The sequence below is a fragment of the Pipistrellus hanaki genome, assembly GCF_964339955.1.
Source record: "Pipistrellus hanaki genome assembly, chromosome: X".
Taxonomy (NCBI): domain Eukaryota; kingdom Metazoa; phylum Chordata; class Mammalia; order Chiroptera; family Vespertilionidae; genus Pipistrellus; species Pipistrellus hanaki.
The window spans coordinates 77,072,712-77,099,373 of NC_140524.1; the positions used below are offsets into that span (position 1 = coordinate 77,072,712).

Genomic DNA, 26,662 nt, shown 5'->3' on the forward strand with positions numbered 1-26,662 from the left:
GGAAGGTCCCAATTGGCCCTGATTGCTGGCCAGGCCTTGGGACCCTACCTGCGCATGAATTTTGAGCACTGGGCCTCTAGTTGAGTTTGTAAAACAAGATAAACAAACAAGCAGAACAGAAACAGACACATAGACACAGAGAACATTTTGACAGTTGTCAGTTGGGAGAGAGGGGAGTTGGGGTGATGGCTGAAAAAGGTGAAGGTATTAAAAAATACAAATTGGGAGGAGAAACCAAGATGGTGGCATAGGTAAACACCTACATTGCTGCCTCATACAACAATTTCAAAACTACAATTAAAAGACAAAACGGACATCATCCAGAACCACAGGAAGGCTGGCTGAGTGGAAATTCTATACCTAGAAGGAAAGAGAAAAGCACACTGAGACTCAGAGGAGGTGCTGGAGGCAGAGGTACTGAGACATAGGCACAGAGAAGACTGGCAACTGAATGCCTGGCTGGCTTTCTCAACTGGGAGGAAGACAAAAACTCCTGTCTGTGCTGAACTCCAGTTCTGGCGAGACTCTGGGGACCCAGACTCATACGGAGTGAAACTGGACTGTCAGTAAATAGAAAAGCACACTGAGACTCAGAAGAGCTGCAGGAGGCAGAGGTAACGTGGTGCATGCAGAGAGGGCAGGCAACTGAGTATGTGGCTGGCTTTCTCAAGCAGGAGGGAGACAAAAGCTCCTGACTGCACTGAACTCCAGTTCCAGGTGAGACTCTGGAACCCAGACTCATTTGGGGAGAAATTGGACTGTCTGGCAGTGGGTGGAACTTGAGGGTGGCTTTCTGTCAGAGGTGTTTGCAGCCATTACCACAAGACACTGAGACACAGGGGCCTATTAGGGCAGGGATGATGGGAAACCAATGCTGTCTGCTCTGCCCTGAGACTCTGCCCCATCCAAGCTGAGCACAGAGGCTTTTGCAAGCCTTGTCTCAAAGGGTGTCTTCAGCACAAAAGTTCTCCCAGCATAGACACAGCTGATCTTCATAGCCAATTAGCCTGGAGGTCAATTCCTCCCAGTGATACCAACAACAATCAAAACTTAACTACAACAAGGCTGTGCACACAGTCCACAAAGGGGTGCACCAAGAGTATCCACTTCAGGTAACTGGGAGGCTGACCCACTGGGCCTTATAGGTCACCTAGCACACAAAGCCACTCTATCAACTCAGGGAAGCAGCCAAAATGCAGAGACAGAGAAACAAATCACAAATGAAATAAATGGAGGAAAGCAAACGACTGGATATAGAGTTCAAAACCACAGTTATAAGAGTTTTGAAGAATTTTCTAGAAAAGGCCAATAAATTTAGTGAGACCCTTGAGGATATGAAAAAGGACTAACTAGAAATTAAGCATACACTGACTGAAATAAAAAAAAAATATTATACAGAGAACTTACAGTAGACTAGAGGATCTGAATTATAAAGAAGCAAAAAACACTCAACTGGGAAAGCAAAAAGAAAAAAGAATCCAAAAATTTGAAGATAGTGTAAGGAGCTTCTGGGGCAACTTCAAGCATACCAACATCAGAATTATGGGGGTGCCAGAAGAAGAGAGAGAGCAAGATACTGAAAACCTATGTGAAGAAATAATGACCGAAAACTTCCCCAACCTGGTGAAAGAAATAGACTTACAAGTCGAGGAAGCACAGAAAACCCCAAAGGAAAGGAATCTAAAGAGGACCACACCAAGATACATCATAATTAAAATCTCAAGAGTAAAAGACAAGAGAGAATATTAAAAGCAGCAAGAGAAAAACAGTTCCCTACAAGGGAGCGCCCACATGACTGTCAGCTGATTTCTCAACAGAAACTATGCAGGCCAGAAGGGAGTGGCAAGAAATATTCAAAGTGATGAATAGCAAGAACCTATAACCAAGATTACTCTACCCAGCAAAGCTATCATTCAGAATTGAAGGTCAGATAAAGAGCTTCACAGATAGAAAAAGCTAAAGGAGTTCATCACTACCAAACCAGTTTTATATGAAATGCTGAAAGGTATTCTTTAAGAAGAGGATGAAGAAGAAAAAGGTAAAGATAAAAATTATGAACAACAAATACATATATATCAACAAGTGAATCTAAAAACCAAGTGAATAAAAAAATCTGATGAACAGAATAAACTGGTGAATATAATATAATCAGGGGCATAGAAAATTAATGGACTGACAATTCTCGGGAGGGGGGAGGGGTGTGAGGGGTGCGGGAAGAGACTGGACAAAAATTGTACACTTATGGGTGAGGACAGTGGGGGTTGAGGTAAGGGCAGAGGGTGGGGTGGGAACTGGGTGGATGGGAGCTATGGGGAATAAAAGCAGAACAATTGTAATAATCTGAACAATAAAGATTTATTAAACTAAAAAAAAAAAATAAAAAGAATTAGGGGGAAAGAATAATAAAGAGAGCTGGAAGAACTAAAGATAACAGAGATGGAACCAATAAGGAAGGGGTGGGGGAAGGGAATGAAAAGAGGAACTGGGTAGGTTCTGAAGAGAGTTCTAATCAGAAGTCCTTCCCCTAGGACCGGGCTTTTGGGAATTGCTGTGCATTGGGATGTTGATCAGCTGGAGCCACTTGCTGCTCCAGGGTTCCGTTGCTAGATGACACAATTTCAAAGGGTCTCCACTGACGATATTAACCAGATAAGCTCCACTCTCCACTCCCCCTGCCCCCCCCCCCCCCCCCGCCAGGATAGAAATAGAAGGTTTCCTCTAATTGTCCATCTGAAGGGCTGGATGGGTCCTTATGCCAGCTTCACCTCCCATTTCTGAAGATCGCAAATGCTCGAGGACATAGACAGTGTCTCCTAAACTGACTTTAAAAAGCCCAAGTCCTTGAAACAGGGAAGCTAAATAGATATATGTGGTAACTGACACAGTCAAACCCTCATAACCCTGTTCCAACACACACACACACACACACACACACACACACACACACACACACACACATACCCACAGACTCACGCTCCGGTGTCTCTCACTTCTGCAATGCGCTCTCTCCACCCTCAATCTCAATTTGGTTTTATAATATGCATTGTTGCTCAAAAAATATAGTAACTCCTAATTTTATGTAAGAAAAAGAAATGCACTTCTTTCTTTTTAAATTGAATTTATGGGTGTGATACTGGTAAATAAAATTATACAGGTTTCATGTGTACAATTCTATTTACATCATCAGTATATTGTATTGTGTGTTCACCACCCTAAGTCAAATCTTCCATCACCATTTACTCCCCTTTTACCCTCTCCTATCTCTCCCACCCCCTTTTTCTCTGGTAATCACTATACTGTTGACTGTGAGGTTTTGGGATTTTTGTTTGTTTTTCTTTGCTTAATCCCTTCACCTTTTTCACGCAGCCCCCTTTCCCCTTCCCCTTTAACAGCTGTCAGTCTGCTTTCTGTATATATGAGTTTGTTTTTATTTTGTTAGTTAGTTTATTTGGTTCATTAGATTCCATGTATAATTGAAATTATATGATACTTGTCTTTCTTTGACTTGCTTATTTCATTAAGCATAATACCCTCTAGGTCCATTCATGCTGTTGTAAAGGGTAAGAAGAAATACACTTCCTCCAATTACTGTATTCTGTAGTAAGTGTTAAGTAAAATGAAACAAGTTCCTAACACGTTTTTACTAGGCCTACCTGATGTGACAGGTGCAAATAATCTTTTCATCCATGTTGTCAGATTCATGACACCTGCAAAATAATGAGGCCAAATAGTTTTTTAAATGTAACAATATCAAAGTTGTTAACCTCATAACTGTTATTAGCTATTTATCTGCAGGTATGTCTGAAAATCAATGAAAACTCAGTTCTACCTCCAGCTAACCTGAAAAAATGCCACCTCCTCCAGAAAGTCATCTGGGATCACGAAAAACTGCCGACACCACCAGAGTCCACCTGTCCGTGTCCTATCACTGTGCTCACCCTATGCCATCCGTCATTATGTACTTGATTTGTACAAGGCCCAAGCAGCTCTGTCTTTGTTTCCTATCAAAATATAAGCTCCTAGCCGAAACTGGTTTGGCTCAGTGGTAGAGCGTCGGTCTGCGGACTGAAAGGTCCCAGGTTCGATTCCGGTCAAGGGCATGTACATTGGTTGTGGGCACATTCCTGGTAGGGGGTGTGCAAGAGGCAGCTGGTCGATGTTTCTCTCTCATTGACGTTTCTAGCTCTCTATCTCTCTCCCTTCCTCTCTGTAAAAAAATCAATAAGATATATTTAAAAAATATATATAAGCTCCAAGGAAGCAAGGATTTTTGCCAATAATAATAATAAAAAAAACACACCAAAACTTGCTGTTTCACTTAGAAGCCATGCCTGACAACAGTGCAGAGGATCACCACAGTACCCTGGACATGGGAGCATCACTCTTCACTTCCAGGCTTTGGTTTCTGAATCTTCTACCACTTACTGAGGACATGAACTTGAATTTGGCACCTTGATCTCAATACAGTTTTATACTCAATGCAGTGCTTAGCACAAAGCATAGAGCCTTGCTTGGCAAGCATTATTGAATAACCACATGAGTAAATGAATAATAAATTGTTGACGATCGATATATGTTTGTAGAGCTATTACAGAGGTTGTTTTCCTGTGTGGGTGGGTGTGTTTCTTGGTTATTTTCATACACTGACCCACAGAGTGTGACATTATTTCCCCAGGTTACAGATGAAGAAATAGGATGAGAAACTGGACTCACCCAAGTGGAAAGCCCTCGGTGTCTGACGCACAGCTGGGTGGGGTGGTGAGTGGGGGGGCTGTAGACGGGGTGGTGGGAGAAGGAGGAGGAGGCGGTGGAAGCGGTGAATCCCTGTAAATGGTGCCAAAGCAAGACCCGAAGCCTAAATTCCAGGAGGGTGAGCGAGTGCTGTGCTTTCACAGGACTCTATGAAGCAAAGTGTGTAAAGGTTGCCATAAAGGACAAGCAAGTGAAATAACTTTATACATTACAGCGGTAGGAATAAAAATTGGGATGAGTGGGTCTCAGAGAGCAGAGTGCTCAAATACATGGACACCGATCTGCAGAAACAACGCAAACTTCAAAAAGCCAATCGGGAGCAGTATGCAGAGGGAGAGATGAGAGGGGCAGCTCCAGGGAAGAAGACGTGGGGCCTGCAGCAGAAGAGTGTGGAAGTGAAAACAAAAAAGAACAAACAGAAAACACTTGGGAATGAAGATGATGGCAGCACCAGCTAGACCCCTCAGCTTTCTCGCAAGAAGAGAGAGCCAGTGGATCTGACTGGAAAATGAGGAAACATTCATGAACAGAGTTGAAGTCAAAGTAAAGATTCCTGAAAAGCTAAAACCATGACTTGTTATGACTGGGACTTAATTACCTGCCCCCCCCCCCCAAAAAAAAAAAAAAAAAAACCCAACCAAAACAAAACAAAACAAAACAAACAAACAAAAAAAACAGCTCTTTTATCTTCCTGCCAAGAAGAATGTGGATTCCATCCTGGTCTGGAGGATTATGCAAATTACAAGAAATCTCCTGAGAACATGGATAATAAAGAGTTATGCTGTGCATGAAGTGGTGGCCAGGATCAAGGAGTACGTCAAGTTCATGTTGGGCATTCAGCTGCTCTACAAGTTTGAGAGGCCTCAGTACCCTGAAATCTTTGCAGACCACCCTGACAATGCTCGTGTCCCAAGTGAATGGAGCACCACATCTACTGAGACTATTTGCATGCATCTGCGCCATGCTGGCATATATGCCTCTGGACTAGAAGAGCCTGGCCTTGTTACTGAATTATCTGCATGATTTCCTCAAGTACCTGGCAAAGAACTCTGTGACTTTGTTCAGCGCCAGCTACTACGGAGCGGCCCCTCCCAAGTAGCACCAGAAAGCCCTGTGAGGCTTGTGCTTCCCTCGCGTTGGGATCTCGGCAACGCTTTCTGTTCTTAGTTCTCTTGTACAAATGCTATACTTTGGAAATGCTAGTGTATAACAGAATCGATGTTTGTTTTCTGTTGGATTTTAAACAGAGAAAATAAAAGGGGTTCCAGTTCCTTTTTTTCTTTTTCTTTTCTCTTTTTCATTTTGAAGTTGCTACCAGTGTATCGATGGACAACAGAGAGACATACTCTAGAGCACATGTGTCAAACACAAGGCCCGCGGGCCAAATCCAGCCCGCCAGGCCTTGCAATGTGGCCCGCACCGCGCTGTCATCACTGCACTCCGCTGTCAGTTTATGACATTGTCAGTTTATGACTGTTCAGTAAACCATTCGGCCCGCGATTTAGGCTGGATTTTAGATTTTGGCCCCTTCTCTGATTGAGTTCGACACCCCTACTCTAGAGTCTTCTATGCCTAGTTGACAAAGCTGCTTTTAATGCTGGTGGTTCTCCTTCTTTGACACTAAGCACTTTTATAATATGTGTTGATGCTCTATGACAAAATGCTGACTCCTAGTGCCAAAGGTTCACTCCGTGTATATAACTGACCCCATCCATTCGTTTGTACTCTTTTTTTTTCTTAACTGGTGCTGACAGTAAAGAGCTTCTTTGCAAGTCCACATGGTTCCTTGGGCCTGTATCTTTGCTCAGATTGCTGAGGATAGTGGCTTGTTTATGGCTTTTGTATTTGTGCCTCATGCATGTTTTCACACAATAAACACAATGCATTGTGTAGCTGTGGTTTTCTGGAAAAGCCAATCTTTTAGAAATTGTTTTTCAGATCTTCAATAAATTTTTTCTTTAAATCTGAAAAAAAAATAAAGTACAGCATTAGGAATACAGTCAATAATTATATATATATATATATATATATATATATATATATATATATATATATATATATATATATTAGAGGCCTGATGCACAAAATTCGTGCACGGGGCAGGGGGGGGATGTCCCTCAGCCTAGCCTGTACCCTCTCCAATCTGGGACCCCTTGAGGGATGTCTGACTGCCCCCACCGGGATTAGGCTTAAACAGGCAGTCAGACATCCCTCTCACAATCCAGGACTGCTGGCTCCCAACTGCTTGCCTGCCTGCTTTCCTGATTGCCCCTAACAGCTTCTGCTTGCCAGCCTGATCACCCCATAACCACTTCCCTGCCAACCTGATCAATGCCTAACTGCTCCCCTGCCAGCCTGTTTGCCCCCAACGTTCCTCCTTTGCCAGCCTGGTCACCCCTAACTGTCCTCCCCTGCAAGCCTGGTCACCCCTACCTGCCCTCCCCTTTAGGCTTGATCACCCCCAACTGCCCTCCCTTGCAGGCCTGGTCCCTCCCAACTGCCCTCCCCTGCTGGCCATCTTGTAGTGGCCATCTTGTGTCCACATGGGGGCAGCCATCTTGTGTGTTGGAGTGATGGTCAATCTGCATATTACTCTTTTATTAGATAGGATGAGTTTCATCATAGTGGTTAGACAATTATATACTTTACAAAGTGTTCCCCCCCAATATTTTCAGTATGCACTAGGCACCATATATTTATTACAATATTATTGACTATTTTCCCTCTACTCTACTTTACATCCCCATGATTATTTTGCAAGTGCCAATTAGTATTTTTTAATCCATTCACCTTTTTCATCCAGTCCCCCCAACACCACTCTGTTCTGGCAACCACCGGTCTGTTTTCTATATCATTCTTCTTATTATTATTTGCCCTTTACAATTTTCACCTTTGTATTGAATTGATTGGAATGATACTGGTTACTTAAATTATACAGGTTTCAAGTGCAAAATCCCACAACACATCATCTATACACTGCATTGTGTGTTTTCCAGCTCAAATCAAGTCTCCTTCCATCAGCATTTGTCCCCCTATACCCTCTTTTACCTCCCCCATCACCCTTCCCACATCAATCACCACAATGTTGTACATGTTCATTAGTATTTTTTTCCTTATTTTTTTCTTTTTTGCTCAATATCTCTACCCCTTAGGTCCCCAAACTCGCCCCACAGCTGTCAGCCTGCTCTCCATCAATAAGTCTGTCTCTGCTCATTTATTGTATTATACATATGAGATCATATGGTATTTATCTTTCTCTGACTGAATATTTCTTTTAGAATAATGCTCTCCAGATCCATTTATACCATCACAAAGGGTGATATTTCCTACCTTTTTTATGGCTGAGTAGTATTCCATTTGTAAATGTACCTCAGATTTTTATCCACTCAATTACTGAAGGAGGCTTGGGCTGCTTCCAAATCTGGTCTGAGGTAGATAAAGCTGTAATGAACATAGGAGTGCATATATTTGTTCAAATTAGGGTTTCTTTGGATAAAGTACCAGAAATGGAATTATTGGGTCATAAGGTGATTATATATATATATATATATATATATATATATATATATATATATATATATATATTATTGATTTCAAAGAGGAAGAGATAAGGTGAGAAAGATAGAAACATCAATGATGAGAGAATCATTGACTGGCTGCCTCCTGCACACCCCCTACTGGGGGTCGAGCCTGCAACTGGGCATGTGCTCTTGACTGGAATTGAACCCAGGACTCTTCAGTCAGTCCACAGGCTAATACTCTATCCACTGAGCCAAACCTGCTAGGGCGGCAATTCCATTTTTAATTTTTGAGGTAACTCCATACAACTTTCCACTCTGTATAATTTTTAAATATATATATGTTTTTATTGATTTCAGAGTAAAAGAGAGTGGAAGAGAAAAATAGACAAATAAATTAAGAGAGAAAATCATTGATCAGCTGACTCTTGCATGCCCCACACTGGGTATCAAGCCTAAAACCTGGGCATATACCATGACCAGGAATTAAATCATGACCACCTGGTTCACCATTGAGCCACAGTGGTTGGGCTCTCTGTATAATTTTTAAAAAATATTTTTAAATGAAAAAGAGCCATTTACATAATAGTATGTATTGCATTATAAATACATTTTACAAATATATTTACTCTCTCTCTTCCTTTCCTGCCACTTCCCTCACAGCCACCCTCATTTATTTATCTCTGACTAGGCCTGAAAAGACTTATAACAACACATTAAAAAGTGCTGGTAGGGGTGATTTTTTTTTCAGTGTTTGCCAAGTTTCCTGTACAGAACATGCATTTTTAAAATAATATTTGAAAAATTTTAACATTTGGTTAATAAATAGATTTCTTGTGTCAATAGGTCACAAATTCCATTTGAAAACTTTTTGGTCCATCTTACTTAATTAAGCTTTAACCTTTTCAAATTATATGAACAAATGGTTTTGGGGACAGTAATATAAAGGAATAAAATGAAGCAAAAATGGCCATTCTAGAATATACATTCCAGGCATGGTTGAATATAAGGAGCAAGTCTAATATAACATATGATGTCCATTTCTAGGGCAAAAATACTGATAAAGTCCCCCTGCTACTACCAATACATCCTAAGATTTTGTTTATATATTCATTTATTGGGGAAGTTTTCACTTAGATTAACACATTCTGCATTTAAAACTAATGAAGTATCAGGAGTCATCTTCCCATTCCTCAAAGTTCCAGATAAAGCCCACTGGACTTGTTGCTAATCGTAGCATTCAGTTCTCTGGAGATACTCATTTTGCCTTATGGATATGTAGAACAAATAAAAAGTTTTTCCTTTTATCTCTTTATTTTTTTCCGTCAATTCAAAAGAGACTACAGGTCCAAATAAAATACATGTTGTCCACTAAGGGTTGGAGGTTGGGCTATGCTAGTATATGACAAATTATGTATATTTTGATGAATCAAAATCTGATGGCAGATTTTCCTGTCCTGTGGCCTGGGAGGCACAATAGCATTCAGCTCGATGTTGACAATGATGAGGATGGCTGGATTACCTTGCCAGGCAATTTGTATAATAATTTTAAATTGGGTGTAAAAAGGGCAAGAGTTGGACAGATAGGGAGGGCAAAAAAAGAGTATGAGGATGTGGGAAAGATGAATAAAGGGATAGGAAGAGGAAAGGCATGAAAATGAATAAGTACTATGATTGCAGTGGGGAGTCAACAACGATTATACAGGGAAGTTAATTTATGGAAGCAATGAAGAGTGTATGAATAGTGTAGGGCCAGATTATGGTGGGAGCTCCTTAGTAGGCTTAGATTGATAGTCAATGGAGAACTGTTAAGTATTTCTGATTACATTGTCTTTAGTGCCATATAAAAGTGATATTTTAGGGGTAAAAAGTTAACAATTATTGAGTACTTTCCCTGTTCCAGGATGTATATTGCAATTATAGTTAAGAGGGTGGCCTTTGGAGTTGGTTAGACTTTGAGTTCTAGTCCTGACTTTGGAATTTACCAGCTATATGACTTTGGGGAAATTACTTATTTTATTGAGTCTCAGTTTCTTCAGTAAAACTGATGTAATAATATTCACCTCTCAGGGTTGTTCTATGTATCACATAAATTGGAGAAGGGAAAACCTGTGAACAGGGAAAAGTTAGGAAGCTACTACAATTATTGAACGGTGATAAAACCACTTGAATATAGAGGGAAACAAACTGAAAAGGAAGAGTAAAGAAGTAGGACACAGGTGACTGACTCCCTCTATCCATTCAATTTGCAAGTTCTTTAATTCTGTTCATTTGACATAATTTGGAAATCGAAATTACAGTCTGAGGTATATTGTCCCTCTCTAAACATTTTTGTTAGCTCATTTCCCTAGAGCTATAAATAGCTTTTTGCTCTCTCTTTCTGCTTACCAATTCAACATCTCCTACAACATAGGATCCAAACACCCTTTCCTCAGTCAGTTATGAAGCAAGCAATACAAAACAAAGCAAGAATTCATTTACTTTCTAACACCATACTTTCATTTTTTTTTCAGTTTCTTCCTCCATCCTTGAGCTTGCCACTCAATCAATCTTGCTGAGTATTCTCACAGAAGCAGGATCTCCTATCTTAACAAAAAGCAAAGCTTACAAAGAAACCCAATCCTGCCTTTTCTGGGCTTAGGGAAACCTGAAACTTTTTAAAACCTTATGTGGCATCGCTCACTCCAATGCCCAAATTCCTGCTGCCGTCCAGCATTAGAACAATCAGTACATAATTAATAGGAGTCTTAAAATGTACAAGGTCTGAGAGCATGGGCTTACTTACTAGTGTCTGGATTCAACATACAGCTTCCTCTTTCAAGGAATATCTGTATTATTTGCATACATTTATGAGCAGAAAGTTATATGCAGAACTTTCAGTCTTCACGGGAAAAGGTTCTTCATTCTAGTCTAATTTAATTAAAAGCTCTCTCTCTCTCTCTCTCTCTCTCTCTCTCTCTCTCTCTCTCTCTCTCTCTCTCTCTCTCTCTCTCTCTCTCTCTCTCTCTCTCTCTCTCTCCTTTTTTCTTTCTTTTTTCTTTTTCTTTTCTTCTATTCCTTTTCCCGGGGAGACAATCGTCAATCGTCAAAAAGTAATGTTTCAACAGATCTCGCGGTGCTATTCGAGATTCCCTATTTAAAAAAAAAAAAGAAATGATGCAAACAAGCCTGTGCCTTCCGGGTTTTGGGGCCGGGACTGCAGAGCTCCCAGTGAAAGCAGCCAGGGGAGGAGGCGGGGTTCGGGAGAGACCAACCTTCCTCATTCCCCCTTTTCTTCCAACCTCTGCTGGGCCACTAGCTCAACTCCAGTCTTTGCTGCAGCTGCTCTCCAGCCATTTGCAGGACCCAAACAACCTCAACCACTGTTCCCAGGATGGTGATCCGCGTGTATATTGCATCTTCCTCAGGCTCAACGGCGGTAAGAAGGGTGGGGAGCCCACCTTTTTTGTTTTTCTTCACACTGGTCTTCTGCTGTGGAGAATCATTAAATTGCAGAAATTCTGGCAGCTTCTCTTTTGAAAGACATCCCACCCCCCTTCTTTCCTTTCTTCCCTTTGTTGCATGGATTTCATTTTTCGTGGAATTTAGCTTTGTTTGCCTTGTGACACGACGTTAGGGCCACATTTCTTCTTTGAAGGAAAAAGAAAGCTACCGAGTTTTAGTAGATGAGAGTTGATGCTAGAGTCTTTAAGGTTAGGTGAAGAAATCAGGTAAAAATCATATACTGGTGAGTTTCAAAAGTGGGACATTTGACATACATTCTCTAGTTACTGAGGTACAGGGCAGAAGTGCACATCTGTAAGGGATGTAAAACATGCTCTAACTGATAATGACTGAGTGGAGGCTCACTGAGGTATTGTGTGTATGTTCAGAGAGTAAAAAGAGTTATTTTGCTAGTATATAGGAGAGGGTGCTTAACTTAAGTCTAAAGAGTGTTAGAACTAGGCAGAGTGAGAAGGGAAGCTGGGAACAAGGAAACAAAGTTGTGGGTTTAAAAAAATTAAAGATGAGGGATCTGTTTTTCTCCCTCCCATATGGTCCCTTATTTTGACTTCTGTTTTCTTTCAAAAGATTTTACTTCTAATGGTTCCTAACTACTTCAAATGCATTGAGAAATGGAAAGGGAACTAAGGAATAGCTTCTTAGGCAGTGGAAGATTAAAGTTGCTGCTTCTTCAAATGATAGAACACCCCCCCCCCCCCAATTCACATGCTCTTAATTTTTAATAATTTTCAGCAGCTGTGGGTAGCAGAAGGATAAACGATTTTCACTAGCAATGCGTAGTAAAAAGGTGAAAGCTTAGTGTATATCTGTGATACGTGAAAGTGTCTCTGTTTACAACTCAAGAGAAAAGCCAACAGAGCAGATGTGTTAGTTCAAATGCAGGATCTAAGAACTCCCTCCCTCCCTCTTCTGAGCTTCAGAGCAGCAGCTTTTCCATGTTTTAGTTTTTGTTTTGTTTATTTACCCCCTAAGAGATTTTGGAATAGAACTGAAGGTTGTGTGAACAAGAACCTTGATTGAACCTTTAACTTTGTCTTTTTGGCCACCATTTGTGGGTTGCTTAGACAGTTTTGAAATAGAATACTTAACCTTATATATTTTCAGCAAAGTTAGGGAGAACAAAAGAAAATGTTTTATATTGTCTTTGAACCTTATGAGCTTCTTGCCTTATTATTTTCCATGTATAGTAATTTTTATATTTCAAAGTAATATTTGAGTTGTTCAGAGTCTCAAGTACAGTACAATGATTGTAAAATTTTAAAGATCAGCTTAATACCTTTAGTTAAACCTTTACTTAGATTGAACAGATCAAGAAATTAGTTTCACTTTGGGTGATAGGCAGTTTAAATATTGCTATTTATTCTTTCCTGGAAGCAGAGTTAAGAAGAAACTCCTTTCAGAATTTTTGTTCATGTAAGAGCAATTGTTCTTCTCTCTTTGTTTAGATAAGTTTCTAAGAGCCTGAGCAATGACTGCTCTCTCCTCTTATGTCCATTTTTAGCCTCCATTGTTGAAGTCTATGCAAGTAAATATTTATGCTACTTGTATTTTATTTTCTATGGGTAATTAGAGATTTGTCTGTTGTTGCAGCAATACTTCTGATGCATCTGTTATCAACGTTCTACTGCATATTGCCAAAATAAATCCTTGTTTTATTATAATCTTATAGTACTTTCAAATAATACTAAAAATTGAGTGTACTTCAGGAAGAAATCCTTTATACAATAAATGGGGATGCTTCAGTTAAAATACTAAGGGTTTTCCTTAAAGACTGATGCAATGTTGTGTTAAGATACAATTTAGAAATTTTGCAGCAAACATCATAATGGGGACACAAGAATTGCACAAAATTATTTCTTTTTGTAAAATATATTTTATTGATTTTTTTACAGAGAGGAAGAGAGAGGGATAGAGAGTTAGAAACATCGATGAGAGAGAATCATCCATCAGCTGCCTCTTGCACACCCCCTACTGGGGATGTGCCCGCAACCAAGGTACATGCCCTTGACTGGAATCGAACCTGGGACCTTTCAGTCCTCAGGCAGATACTCTATCCACTGAGCCAAACCGGTTTTGGCAAAAATTATTTCTATTAAGTGACTAAGTATAGTTCGCTGAAGAACATTTAAAATATAGCTATTGGTTTTGTATTGGTAATCTCTGATGGTTTCCTGACTCCTAATTGTTGTCATAAAAATAACCAATATTAGATTTTTTTCATTTTTTATTAAGGTATTATATATATGTACATATCTTACCATTGCCCAGCGTTGGATTTATTAAAATTGCATGACATATTAACCTTCTTTTTCTCAAGTTGCCCTTTACCTCAAAGCCTACCTCATAGACTGATTTTTAAAAAAAGTTTTCAAACTAGTACTCAATTCTGTCCCAATATGGAAGAGTAAGACTTGCTTTACAAGAGTTTAGAAATGAAAGCAAATATGTTGGTTCTTGCAATGGATTTCTTAATGGTAACTATAATAATGATAGCAGAAACACTTAAGTGTGTCAGATACCATCTAATTTTTTTCTTGACAACTGTAGTCCTATGAATTAGATACTATGATTATCATATTTCTAAGATAAGGAAATACAGGTTCAGAGAGGTTAAACAGCTTTCCCAAGGTCACACACTAGTAAGTCACAGAGCTTGAATCACATACAAGTTATTTGAATCCAATATTGTGTTTAAACAATAAGATATATACCTTCCAAGTGATGCTTGACAGCTAGGAGGAATGAGGAGATAAATGTCAACATGAGGTGAGAGGTATAGAAAGCAGTAAGTCTTGTAAGTATAACAATTGCCTGGGCATATACATATAGGGGAATAGGGGGAAAAAAGGGGACTAGTGTGAAGGAGGGGTAGTATATCTGTAGGTGAATGGCAGTAAGTGGAATAAATGACGATTCATTCAAGATCAGGGAGATTGTGAAGACATGCACATTTGGAACTGATTTTTTATGGGTCAAGGTATGAAATTCAGGTCTTAATACTATCCCATTTTATGGAAACCACTTAGAAGGAATGTAGCTCTCAAACTGTCAGTCTATAGGAAGTGATTTCTGCATGTTCAGAACTATTCATGCATCTCTTGATCCACTCTAACAGTGATATATAGTATGATTTTCTTGAGATTATAATACCCTATAAATTTACTTTTAATGGAAAAGGAATAGTAAGCACAGAGTTTATATAGCTTACTAAATTTCAATGGATTTGAACAAAAATCAACATTGGCCTATGGTCAGAATTACTAGGGTGATAATAGGTTTACTAGGGTGATAATAGGTTGGTTTAAACTGGTTTAGAAATTTTCTTTTTTCTTTTTTATACCACATACAGCTTTATTGAGGTATAAAACTAATATGCAGAGAACTGCAAATATTTTTTTCTCATTTTTTTATTAAGGTATTATATGTGTACATACCTTACCAATCCCCACCGAAATTTTCTTTCTATACCTCTTTCCCTTAAATCTATAATGTAGAAATTTTAAAGTTGTGGTAGATAGATGATTTCTGTGAGTTTTATTTATGGAATAACTTTTGTAAAATGATCCCTTTTATGAGTGCTAAAGCATAAACTACTTGGTTGTCCATATAGCAAATGAAATACGCATACATTTTCTCTATGGCAGTATTCAGTGTACATGTTATAAAAACAAGTCAGTAAAATGAACACTCAGGATAACCAGTGCATGAGTCACTAATCACAGTATTTTCTTCATTCAGATAATAAGGATATAGAACAACAAGCCAGTTCTTCATCTATATAATTCTCAATTAATTGCATCTTAGGTGACAACTTTGTTGCCTCTCTGTCTCTGTATTTATAAATCAAACATTGATTTGATGTATGTAGTGGTCTTTGTATAGCTTCCAAGGTTTGATTGAATTCTCTTTAAAAGCTATTTGTAAACTACTTAAAGGAGCAAAATCAGAAACTGTTCATCAAATGACTGGACATGGATTTTGGATGTCTTTAACAGTGGAAACTGGGCAGTTTTTACATGACAAATGTAGGAACTCAAGATCAGTGCCTTCAGCTGGGTGCCCTCTATTTGATGACTGACTTCCTAAATTTCACAGCAGTGATGGAATATTTGGAATAATTTGATTCAACTTAAAACGGCTTAGAAAGCACAGTTATCAATGATGATGATTCATGAGTATTTAAAAAGGTACTTAAGCCCAGCCAGTGTTGCACAGTGGTTGAGCATCAACCCATGAACCAAGAGGTTTCTGGTTCAGTTCCTGGTCAGGGCACATAGCCTGGTTGCAGTCTCCATCTCCAGTAGGGGGCATGTAGGAGGCAGCACATTCTCTCTCATCATTGATGTTTCTATCTGTCTCTCCTTCTCACTTTCTCTCTTTCTAGAATCAATTAAAAACATATATATATATATATATATATATATATATATATATATATATATATTTAAAATATACTTAAAAGTCAAATAGTTATAGGGAAGAATACATTATAGAATTTAGTAAAAGATTCATAATCTGGCAGGAGAGGAGAAGAATAAGAAGAATAAAATGCATTTATCTCTAGCTCAAAGGCTAGTTATACTATTGAGGAAGTATTTTGATCAATAAACCTTAAAGCCAGTCCTTCCCCTGGGTTAGTTTCAAAAACATAATAAAATAAATTGAAGCCCCACACACAATCAGGTCGAATGTTTAAATTCTCTGCAGTTAATTTTCAAATTATTTTCTAAAATATATTCTGTGCAATTAAACATATATCTTTTACAGGAATATTTTCTGACTTAAGTGAATTGTAAGTGGTGAATGTTATATTTCATTACTTCCTGATAAACAGATTGAGAATCTGTTGGTGACTATCTGACCATCTGTTTTCTTTCAAATCTATTTTGCAGTCCACCAGGAGGCCTTTTAAACATGATACTTAATTACTTCTCAATCCAGAACAAGATTAAACAACTGTACATGAAGAGAGAAGGGAAAACTCGTTTATGCTGATGGTTTTTAGTAATATGAGAGACAAAGTTAACTTTTTACATTTGTCCAGTAGTTAAGAATTCCAAGCAAAGGAATTATTTTCTAGCCCAGTCTCTCACATTTAGGTTTTATTAGTTGGTTCAAAGTGCTGTAGATTGCCAGAATTGAGGCAAAACTTAAAAATAGTTTTAAAATATAATGACAATTTTAAAGGTTGTATATTTAAAACTAGTGTCAGTGTCGCTAGATTTTTAATGTTTCATTACCCTTTCATTAACATGATTAATCAATATTTGACTCTGGTGATAGTAAAGACTGATATTTATTTATGCATCATATGTGTCAGACATTGTGCCTTATGCTTTACATAATTATCTCAATTAATTTTATCCTTGAAATAACATTGTGAGTTAAGTGCTGTTATTAGATCTATGTCCTGTGATCAGAGGGAGTATCTCTAAGACCAAGAAACATAAGGTAAATTGCTTAAGATCAAAGAGCTGCAAATGGCAGAACTGGCATAAGAACCCACTCCTAAATACTGTGTTGTTTACACATCCACTTAGTATATAGGTATTGAACAGAGATATATCAATAGTACATTAAAATCTTGCAATATGAGTAGGAATCTGTAATTGCCATTTAAGATGGGATGATTTCTGAAAAGAAAGAAAAAGCTGGAGGATGCCTACCTAACAACCAAACAAATGTATCTGTATCCATAATTTGCATGAGTGTTAGGTGGGAGTGGGGGAGGTAGGGAGGTTGGTAATGCCATTCTCATGTACAGTTTGTTTGTTATTTTCCTCACGGGAGGATATGTTTTTATTGATTTTAGGGAGAGAAGAAGGGGGGGGGGAAGAGAGAGAGAAAAAAACATGCATGTGAGAGGGAAACATTGATCAGTTGCCTTTTGTACGAACCCTGAAGGGATCAAACCTGCAACCTAGGTATGTGCCCTGACTGGGAATTGAACCTTTTGGTGTATGGGACAATGCTCCAAGCAACTGATTCACCTAACCAAAGGCACATTTTAAAGTAACATTTGTGATACATAGTGAACTTAATATTAATACATCTGCTCATTGTATTGTGTGTCCAACACCCCAAGTCAAGTCTCTGTCCATCTACATTTATCCCCCTCTACTCTCTTCCTCCTCCCTTGCACCCCTATCCCAGCAATCACCACACTGTTGTCTTCCACCATTACTTTTCTTTTTCTTCTTTTTTTTGCTCAATCCCTCCACCCCTCCAGCCCCAGCTCCACACCAGCTGTCAGCCTGCTCTCTGTCTGAGTCTGTCTTCTACTTTACTTGTCAGTTCATTTTGTTTAGTAGATTCCACATGAGTGAAATCATATGGTACTTGTCTTTCTCTGGCTGGCTTATTTCACTTAGCAAAATGATCTCCAGGTTCATCCCTGCTATTGCAAAGGGTAAGATTTCCTTCTTTTTACAGCCAAGTAGTATCCCACTGTGTAAATGTACCTCCACTTTTTTATCCACTCACCAATTGATAGATACTGGGCCTGCTTCTAAATCTTGGTTATTCTACCTAATAAAAGAGAAACATGCAAATTGGCCACACCTTCACTTTGCCCACAAGCCCCACCCACCAGCCAATGAGGACAATTATGCAAATTAACCCAACCAAGATGGTGCTTAATTTGCATACCTAGGCCAGAGTGAAGACTGAAGACCATAGAAAGAAGCCAAGTGCTACAGAGAAGCAAGCAAGCTGGGTGGGGGAGAAGGGAGGAAAGCAGGGGAGGGAGTAGCAGGCAAGGGAGGAAAGCAGGCAGGGCAGTGAACGCAGCAGGAAGCCCTATTGAAGGAATCTTCCTGTAAGGGGCATCTAGTTTTAAATAATGCTGCAATAAACATAGGGGCTATATGTTTTTTCAAATTAATGTTTCAGGTTTCTTTTGATAAATTATAAGAAGTGGGATTGCAGGTTCACATACTGAACTTTTTTTGATAATCCTCACCAGAGGATATTTTTCCTGTTGATTTTGAGAGAATGAAAGAGAAGGAGAGAGAGGGGGAGAGAGAGAGAGAAACATCGATGTGAGAGAGACATATGAATTGGTTGCTTCTGCATGCTCCCTGACTGGGGATAGGGATCAAACTTGCAACCCAGGTACATGTCCTTGAGCAGCAATTGAACCTGAAGTCCTTTGATTCATGGACTGACACTCTAACCACTGAATGACACTGGCCAGGGCAAGGCAGTTCTATTTAAAATTTTAAAAAATTTATCTTTACTGCCCTAGCCAACGTGGCTCAGTGGATAGAGTGTCAGCTTGCCGACTCAAGGGTCCCAGGTTCGATTCCAGCCAAGGGCCCATGCCTGGGTTGAGGGCTCAATCCCCAGTGGGGATCATGCAGGAGGCAGCCAATCAATGATTCTCTCTCATCATTGATGTTTCTATCTCTCCTTCTCCCTTCCTCTCTGAAATCAATAAAGAAATATATTTTAAAAATTTTATATTTACTGTTGAAAGTATTACAGATGTCTCATTTGTTTATTTTTCCCATTGACCAATGCAAGCTTGCACCCCACCTCCCAAGCCTTCCCCACAGTATTATCTGTGTCCATGGGCTATGCATTTATGCATATAAGTTCCCTGTTAATCACTCCCCACCAACCCCCAACTTCTGCCTTCCATTTGAAATTCACCAGTCTATTCTCTGCTTCTATGTCTCTGGATCTATTTTGTTCATCAGTTTATTTTGTTCATTTGATTACACATATGAGTGAGATCATGTAATACTTAATCTGTCTCTGACTGGCTTATTTTGCTTAGCATAAAACTATCCAGGTCCATCAATACTATTAAAAATGGGAAAAGTTCATTCCTTTTAACAGCCATATAGTATTCCATTTTGAAAATATGTACAAACAGATTTTTTTATCCACTCATCTGCTGATGGGCATGTGGGCTGCTTCCAAATCTTAGCTATGGTAAATTTAACTACTATGAACACAGGAGTGCATATATTCTTTCTGGTTGGTATTTTGGAATTCTTAAGATATATTCTTAGAAATGGGATCATTGGGTCAAATGGGAATTTCATTTTTAATCTTTTGAGGAAACATCATACTGTTTTCCATAGTGGCTGCAGCAGTTTGCATTCCCACCAGCAGTGCACTAGTGTTCTATTTTTCTACACATCCTCACTAACACTTGTGGTTTGTTGATGATAGCCATTCTGATAGGTATGAGGTGATATCTCATTGTCATTTTAATTTGCATCTTTCAGATAATTAGTGATTTTGAGCATTTTTTCATATGTCTCTTGGTCCACTTTGGAGAAGTGTCTATTTAGGTCCTTTGCTCATTTTAAATTGGATTGTTTGTCTTCCTTTTGTTAGGTTGTATGAGTTCCTTATATAGTTTTAAAATTAACCTCTTATCAGATATATCATTGACAAATATGTTCACTTGTGCAGCTGGCTCTCTATTAATTTTGTTGATGGTTTTTTTTTTTTGCTCTGCAGAAGATTTTTATTTTAATATAGTCCCAGCACACAAAAAGTAAGTGGGTGGGGGAAGTAGGTCCAGAACTGATAAAGAAAACAAGAATAAAAAATTAAGGGAATAGAGGAAGGAATTTTTTTTTTTAAATAAAGGAGGAAGGAAAGAAAAGAAAATAAAATATTTGAAAATGAGGAGAAACCACATAGAGCTAAAATAAGAAAAGGATAAAATATGGGAAAGCAGGAGAAAAAGAAAAGAGAATGAAAAGAAAATAATTAGTTAAAAAAGAAAAAAGGAGCCGGGACCGGTTTGGATGAATGGATAGAGCGTCGGCTTGGGGTCTGAAGGGCCCCGGGTTCGATTCCGGTCAAGGGCATGTACCTTGGTTGCGGGCATATCCCCAGTAGGGGGTGTGCAAGAGGCAGCTGATCGATGACTCTCATTGATGTTTCTAACTCTCTATCTCTCTCCCTTCCTCTCTGTACAAAAATCAATAAAATATATTTTAAAAAAAAAAGAAAGAAAAAAGGAAAACATTGAATAGGAAAAGGTACGAGGAAAATTAGATATATGAATAAAACAATAGAGACTAGAGTAATAACAAATAAAAAAAACACCAGATAGCCCTAACTGGTTTGGCTCAGTGTATAGAGCATCAGCCTGCAGCCTGAAGGATCCCAGGTTCTATTCAGGTCAAGGTCATGTACCTGTACCCAGTATGCAGTGTGCAGGAGGCAGCTGATCAATGTTTCTCTCTCATTAATATTTCTAACACTCTATTCCTCTCCTTTCCTCTCTGTAAAAAAAAAAAAAAATCAATAAAATATATTTTTAAAAAAGCAAAAACCCAGATAGACAAAGATAAATTAAAAAAGGAAACAAAATAAAGGAAAGAGGAACAAATAAAAAAGAGAAGAAAAGAAAGAAAAAAGAAGTAAAATGACTTTTGGTTTAGCAGACTTTAGTGCCTCATGGGAGTTCCATTTGGATCCTGTTCTTCTGATGACTGAGGCTGACTATTATGTCTGCCAATTCTGGGCTTCTTGTGAGGTACTTAGATGCTCACCACTGTCAGAAATTGTCCTTTTGCTTTCAGCAACTGGCTCCAAGAGATGAAGTGTTTGTGTCTGTCTCCCTAAGACTTGTCTACAAGTAGGAGGGGCCAATCTGCCCTCTAGAGTATGTTTGTTAGTTGTATGGGGCTAACTTCCCCTGATTCCCTGGGCTGGACCTTTGCCCTCCTTGGTCTGCTAGGCAACTGTCAAGCTTAATCTCTCAAAAGTCTGTTTTTGAAAGGGCTTTAGGGAGGAGAAGTGCTGTTCAGCTTTCAGGGAATGTGGTGGGTGTGCTTCCCTCTCCTAGACCTACTACTCTGCAAGTGGCCCAAAATATCACTCTGCCCTTGGCTGGGCAGAGATCCTAGTATGGCAGTCCAGTGAGACTGGCTGGAAATATGAAGTTTTTATCTGCTTTCCCATATGGGGATCGTAGCAGTCTGGTTCTCAGGATAGTGGGGCATATGGCCCCTCCCCCAGTTCAGTCACTGAAGCTTTGTGAGACTATTAAAACCTGTAAGCTTGACACCTGCTTTTGTTTCCTCTGAAAAGGTCCAAATACAGGCTGTGGCATACAAGACTTCTGAGGGTGGGGCGGGCTGTATTACCTAAGGCTGTTTTTTTTGTTTGTTTGTTTGTTTTCTGCCCTGTGGCTGCTGCAAGTGGTTAGCTCTTCTTGGGAAAAATGGCCGTGGCCATTTCAGTTTGCCGGAGGAAGGGCAGTATGACCAAATGCAAGACTTCTTGTTTTTAATATATTGAGGTAACTCCACTCTGCTCTCCACAGTGGCTGTACCAATCTGCATTCCCACCAACAATCTAGAAACCATAAAATCCTAGAAGAAAATGTAGGCAGTAAAGGTGGCTTTTTATGATTCTGTAAATATTCTAAATTTATCAGGAAGGCATTGCTACTTTAGTCTTTGAGTTCTGTCCCTTTGGCTTAGTTCTTTCTTGAAATCAGACCCCATCAAAGAGTTGGAGTGAAGGCAAACATTTTTGCTTAAGTTATTTTCAACAGTGTCAAGATGAGGCTAATTTCACCTTTTAAACATCAGAGAATATTCATCTCGGTTAACAATACTAACATAAGAAAATTTTGTCTGTTTCACAGCTACTACTCAGTAAATTGTTTCATCAAAATGCAGCATTTTTTCAATGTTAAAATTGTAACAGTAAATACATATTTAATAGTAGCAATGTGGAAACAGAAACTATTCTATACAGTGTGATATTGTTGCAGCAGACCAAGAAGACCAAGGACGCTTCTGAGGAAGTAGGAGGGACACTGTGTAATAACGCCAGCGGTCTCAGGGAACACAACCTTCCAAATCTGAGTGCCAGAACCCGCATGGGGCCCTCCATTCTCTCCCCCTCCCTGTGATCTTTGTCCTACAAACATGGATTATGCTTCCGGTCCTTTTCACGGGCCTTGCAAGAAGGCCCCCGGGTGTTGGGGGTCTCCAGGCCATATCTGATGGTCTGGCCTGGCCTCAGAGTTAATAGTCTTCCCTCTGGGCAGTGCACTGTCCACAGTCCAATGGCCTCTGTAACCGGTTCTGCAAGACCAGTATCTGGGAAGGAGAGAGGGACTTTATTGTAGGTTATCAGGAATGTACATTAAGCTTACTGGCTTGGATTCAGGCCACTAGCATCCAAATATAAGGGTTACATTGGAATTACCCCTTTAAGCCTCCTCAATATTTGAAAATTAATTTAGAAGGAAAGTGAGTATAATTATTTACTAGGTTAAAATATGGTACATCATCTCCCTTTAATTTCTCAATAAGTAACTTTTCAGCTTTAGTTGTAATAAGAACTATTATTGTACAGTTAAAATGTACCAGGCATAGTGCTAAGAACTTTACATGTATTATATCTGTTAATTCTTGTGGCAACTTGTTAATGAAAAAAAAAACACACACAAAACCATTGAAACCTATAAAGAATTTTAGTGAGTTTGTTTGAGCCAAACTGTCCACATACGCAGGGAAGCAGAACCTCAATGGATTGAGATAACGCTCCTCCTCCGAAGAATGGCAGGTTACATTTCTTTTTAAAAAAAATATATATTTTATTGATTTTTTACAGAGAGGAACAGAGAGGGATAGAGAGTTAGAAACATTAATGAAAGAGAATCATCGATCAGCTGCCTCCTGCACACCTCCCACTGGGGATGTGCCCTTGACTGGAATCGAACCCGTGACCCTTCAGTCTGCAGGCCGACGCTCTATCCACTGAGCCAAACCGGTTTCGGCTACATTTCTATTTATACATTGCAATCAAAGGAGGAACATAGGTGGGTTATATGAAATCCATTAGTGACGGATTAAGGAGGTTGGATAAAGCAAAGCAGTGTGAAACCCCTGGGATTGGATAAAAAGTAAAATGATGGACACATACTTAGGTGGGTGCAGGAACAATTAACATGATAATGAAGGAATTTGAGGCATCTGTCCTAACCGCCCACCATATTTGGTTGTGCCCCAGGGGCCCCAGAAAAAAAGGGAAGTTAAAAGTTACCCAGATATCTCACAGATATGTTATCTCAGAGGCCAAAAGGCAAATGGGCTCCGGAAAGATCTAAGTTGGTCTTTGTCAGGGAAAATATCAGCCTAGGAATGACTGCCCACTATAACCTGTTTGTAGTTAAATATTTAATTTTCAGACCATCTTTTGTGGTTATTTTAGGTCTCTGAGTTTGCAAGACTGCCACATAGGCCGCCCTGAGCTTGTCAGGTTAGCATGTGGCTCCTTTCGTCCACAAACTCAATGAATTCATGACTCTTATTATGCCCTTCTTGAAGAAGAGGAAATAGGCTCAAAGAGCTAACAAGGTCAGAGAGTTAGCAAAGCATCCCTGGTCTATCTGATTCTGGAGTCCATCATCCTGACTACTGATTGATAGATAGTAATTACTAACTTGAATATGATTCTGGAACTGATTTAACAGTCATTGCAAAATTGCTTTTCTGATGAACTTGGAAAATTGTAAAAAGTACTTCTTAATTGGTCTGTTACATCAGAAACTAAAACATAATGTGCCTTATGTATCAACTAAATATTTTGAACTAAAAAGAGGCAGTGGTTTGGGTAAAACTTTTTCAGTGAGTTTCTACTTAAAAACGAGACGTGTTAAAATTGAAATCTGTTAAATGTTGACAGGACAATCAGGGGAAGTGGTAGTGATATAGAGAAGTAGCCAGGTGACCAGACAAACACCTGGTGAGTTTTAATGGGAATAAGTAGGAAATATGACAAAATCCAGAATAAAGCCAATTCTATACTAGACTTGGAATTTATCAGATTTTTAAAAAGAGGTTGTTAAAAGGCAAATAAAAACATTGTGAGGAAAATGTGACTAAACATTTACTTATTCCCAAGTTATATTAAGACTTAGATTACATTTTGAAGTTGAAATCAAAGAATGATTTTTGACTGGTGAGTGTATTACCTTAGAAATTGTATTATGATCAGGCTCTGCATAATAGGCTTAAGAAAGGAGTATACTAGTGTATCAATTGGAATTGAGTCTGGCTCCACTAAAAAGTTGACTTTGAGAACTAAAACTGCACATCACAGGGGATCCTTTCACTTCCAAAATGTCAGAGACAGTTTGGGAGATGTCCCACCAGCCACAGGGCATTGTATGTACCTTCAAAAGTCAGTGACTACATTTAAATTTTATGAAAAGTGATGTACCAGTGATATTTTAAAACACAAAGCATCTAACACAATATTATATAAATAAAGTATGTTTAGATGCCCAACTTGATTTACTGTAAATCAACATCTAATTACTTTTTGGAAGTCACTAATTTACAAAAATGGATTTGATTTTTTCACTGCAAAATGTGGTTGGACAGAGACATATTAGACTTGTACTTTTATCCTACCTAATAAAAGGGTAATATGCAAATTAACCATCACTCCATCACAAAGATGGCGGTGCCCATAGCCACAAGATGGTGGCACCCAGTCCCCTTGTCCCCTCAACCTCACCAGAGTCTCCCAGTCCTGGGGGGGCTGCTGCTGAGAGTAGGCAGTGTGAGCAGCCTGGTGTAATGCTTGCTATCGGGTCTAGTAATAATTAATGTCGTTTTTAAACATTCGTTTAAAATCTTGCTTGGCGTTGACTTGTATTGACATAACCTTCAAACACGTGGTATCTACAGAACGTGTGAAGTGCAATTAACAAGTTTTGCTTGAAAAAGTTTGTGTTTGGTTTGGTTTTTGTTGCAAAACTAGGGCTAAGAAGATGGCGGATGAAGAGCATATTCGGCACTGCATGCTTTACGAGTTCCAATTAGGAAGAAAAGCAAGTGAGGCTGCAAAAAACATCTGTAGTGATCTTGGTCAAGATGCAGTTAGCGCCAGAAAATGCCAGCGTTGGTTTGAGAAATTTCGCGAGGGAAATTTTTCGTTAGATGACAAGAGTGGTCGAGGCCGTGTGTCCAATTTTGATCAAGAAGCTCTTCAAGCTCTTTTGGTGCAAAATCCTCAAATTACCCAACAAGAGCTTGCGACAACTTTAAATTGTTCACAAAAAACAATTTCCAATCAATTGCGTGCACTTGGCAAAGTCCAAAAGTTTGGAAAATGGGTTCCTCATGAATTGACCGACAACAACCGTAATCAAAGAGTCACAATTTGCAGTTCGCTCCTCTCTCGTCAGAACCGTTTGCCGTTTTTAGAGCAAATTGTTACCGGAGATGAAGAATGGGTGTTGTATGTTAATTTGAAAAGGCGGCCTCAATGGTTGGACAAAAATGAGGCTCCGCAGCCCACGCTAAAACCTGACTTGCATGCGAAAAAAGTGATGTTGTGTGTTTGATGGAATTTTAAAGGAATTCTTCATTATGAACTTTTACCATCTAACCAAACCATTACAAGTGCAGTGTATAGTGCCCAATTGGAAAGGTTAGCCCAAGCTTTAAGAGAAAAAGAACCCGCGCTGATTAATCGGAAGGGCGTAATTCTTCACCACGATAACGCACGACCGCATACTGCAAGAATCACTGCTGAAAAACTGCGCCAGTTGGAATGGGAAGTTCTCCCTCAACCTGCATATTCTCCTGATATTGCCCCTTCCGATTACCATTTGTTTCGTTCTTTGCAAAACTTTCTTCTTGGAAAAAAATTTAATAATGAAGAATGCCTCAAAAATGCATTGACCGAATTTTTTGCATCAAAATCACAAGAATTTTACAACAGAGGGATTAAAATGCTTCCTGAGCGTTGGGCACAAGTAGTAGAAAACAACGGCAACTATATTGTTGATTAAATTTTGTTGTATTGTTTAAATAAATTCGATTTAAAAAAGTATTTGAAAACGACATTAATTATTACTAGACCTAAGATGTCACCATGACAACAGA

The 26,662-nt window shown here is 39.1% G+C and overlaps 1 protein-coding gene, 1 long non-coding RNA gene and 1 pseudogene across 3 annotated transcripts in view; 2 read left to right on the plus strand and 1 right to left on the minus strand.

Moving 5' to 3' along the window:
• Positions 1-4,733: 4,733 nt before the first annotated feature.
• On the plus strand, positions 4,734-5,851 carry LOC311614864 (mortality factor 4-like protein 1; annotated as a pseudogene). The gene is made up of 2 exons: positions 4,734-5,352; positions 5,414-5,851. The product of its transcript is annotated as a mortality factor 4-like protein 1 (transcript).
• Positions 5,852-6,518: 667 nt separating this feature from the next.
• LOC311615589 lies at positions 6,519-11,195 on the minus strand. Its single transcript, XR_014793772.1, has 3 exons — positions 11,056-11,195; positions 8,083-8,193; positions 6,519-6,716 (listed from the first exon to the last, which is right to left on the minus strand). It is a non-coding gene; the product is annotated as an uncharacterized lncRNA (long non-coding RNA).
• Positions 11,196-11,430: 235 nt separating this feature from the next.
• SH3BGRL (SH3 domain binding glutamate rich protein like) overlaps positions 11,431-26,662 on the plus strand; it is a 68,067-nt gene continuing 52,835 nt past the window's right edge. The window contains exon 1 of the mRNA XM_084869789.1: positions 11,431-11,688. Coding sequence (XP_084725915.1) covers positions 11,644-11,688 — 45 coding nt within the window. The 5' untranslated portion in view covers positions 11,431-11,643. The remainder of the gene's footprint in view (positions 11,689-26,662) is intronic.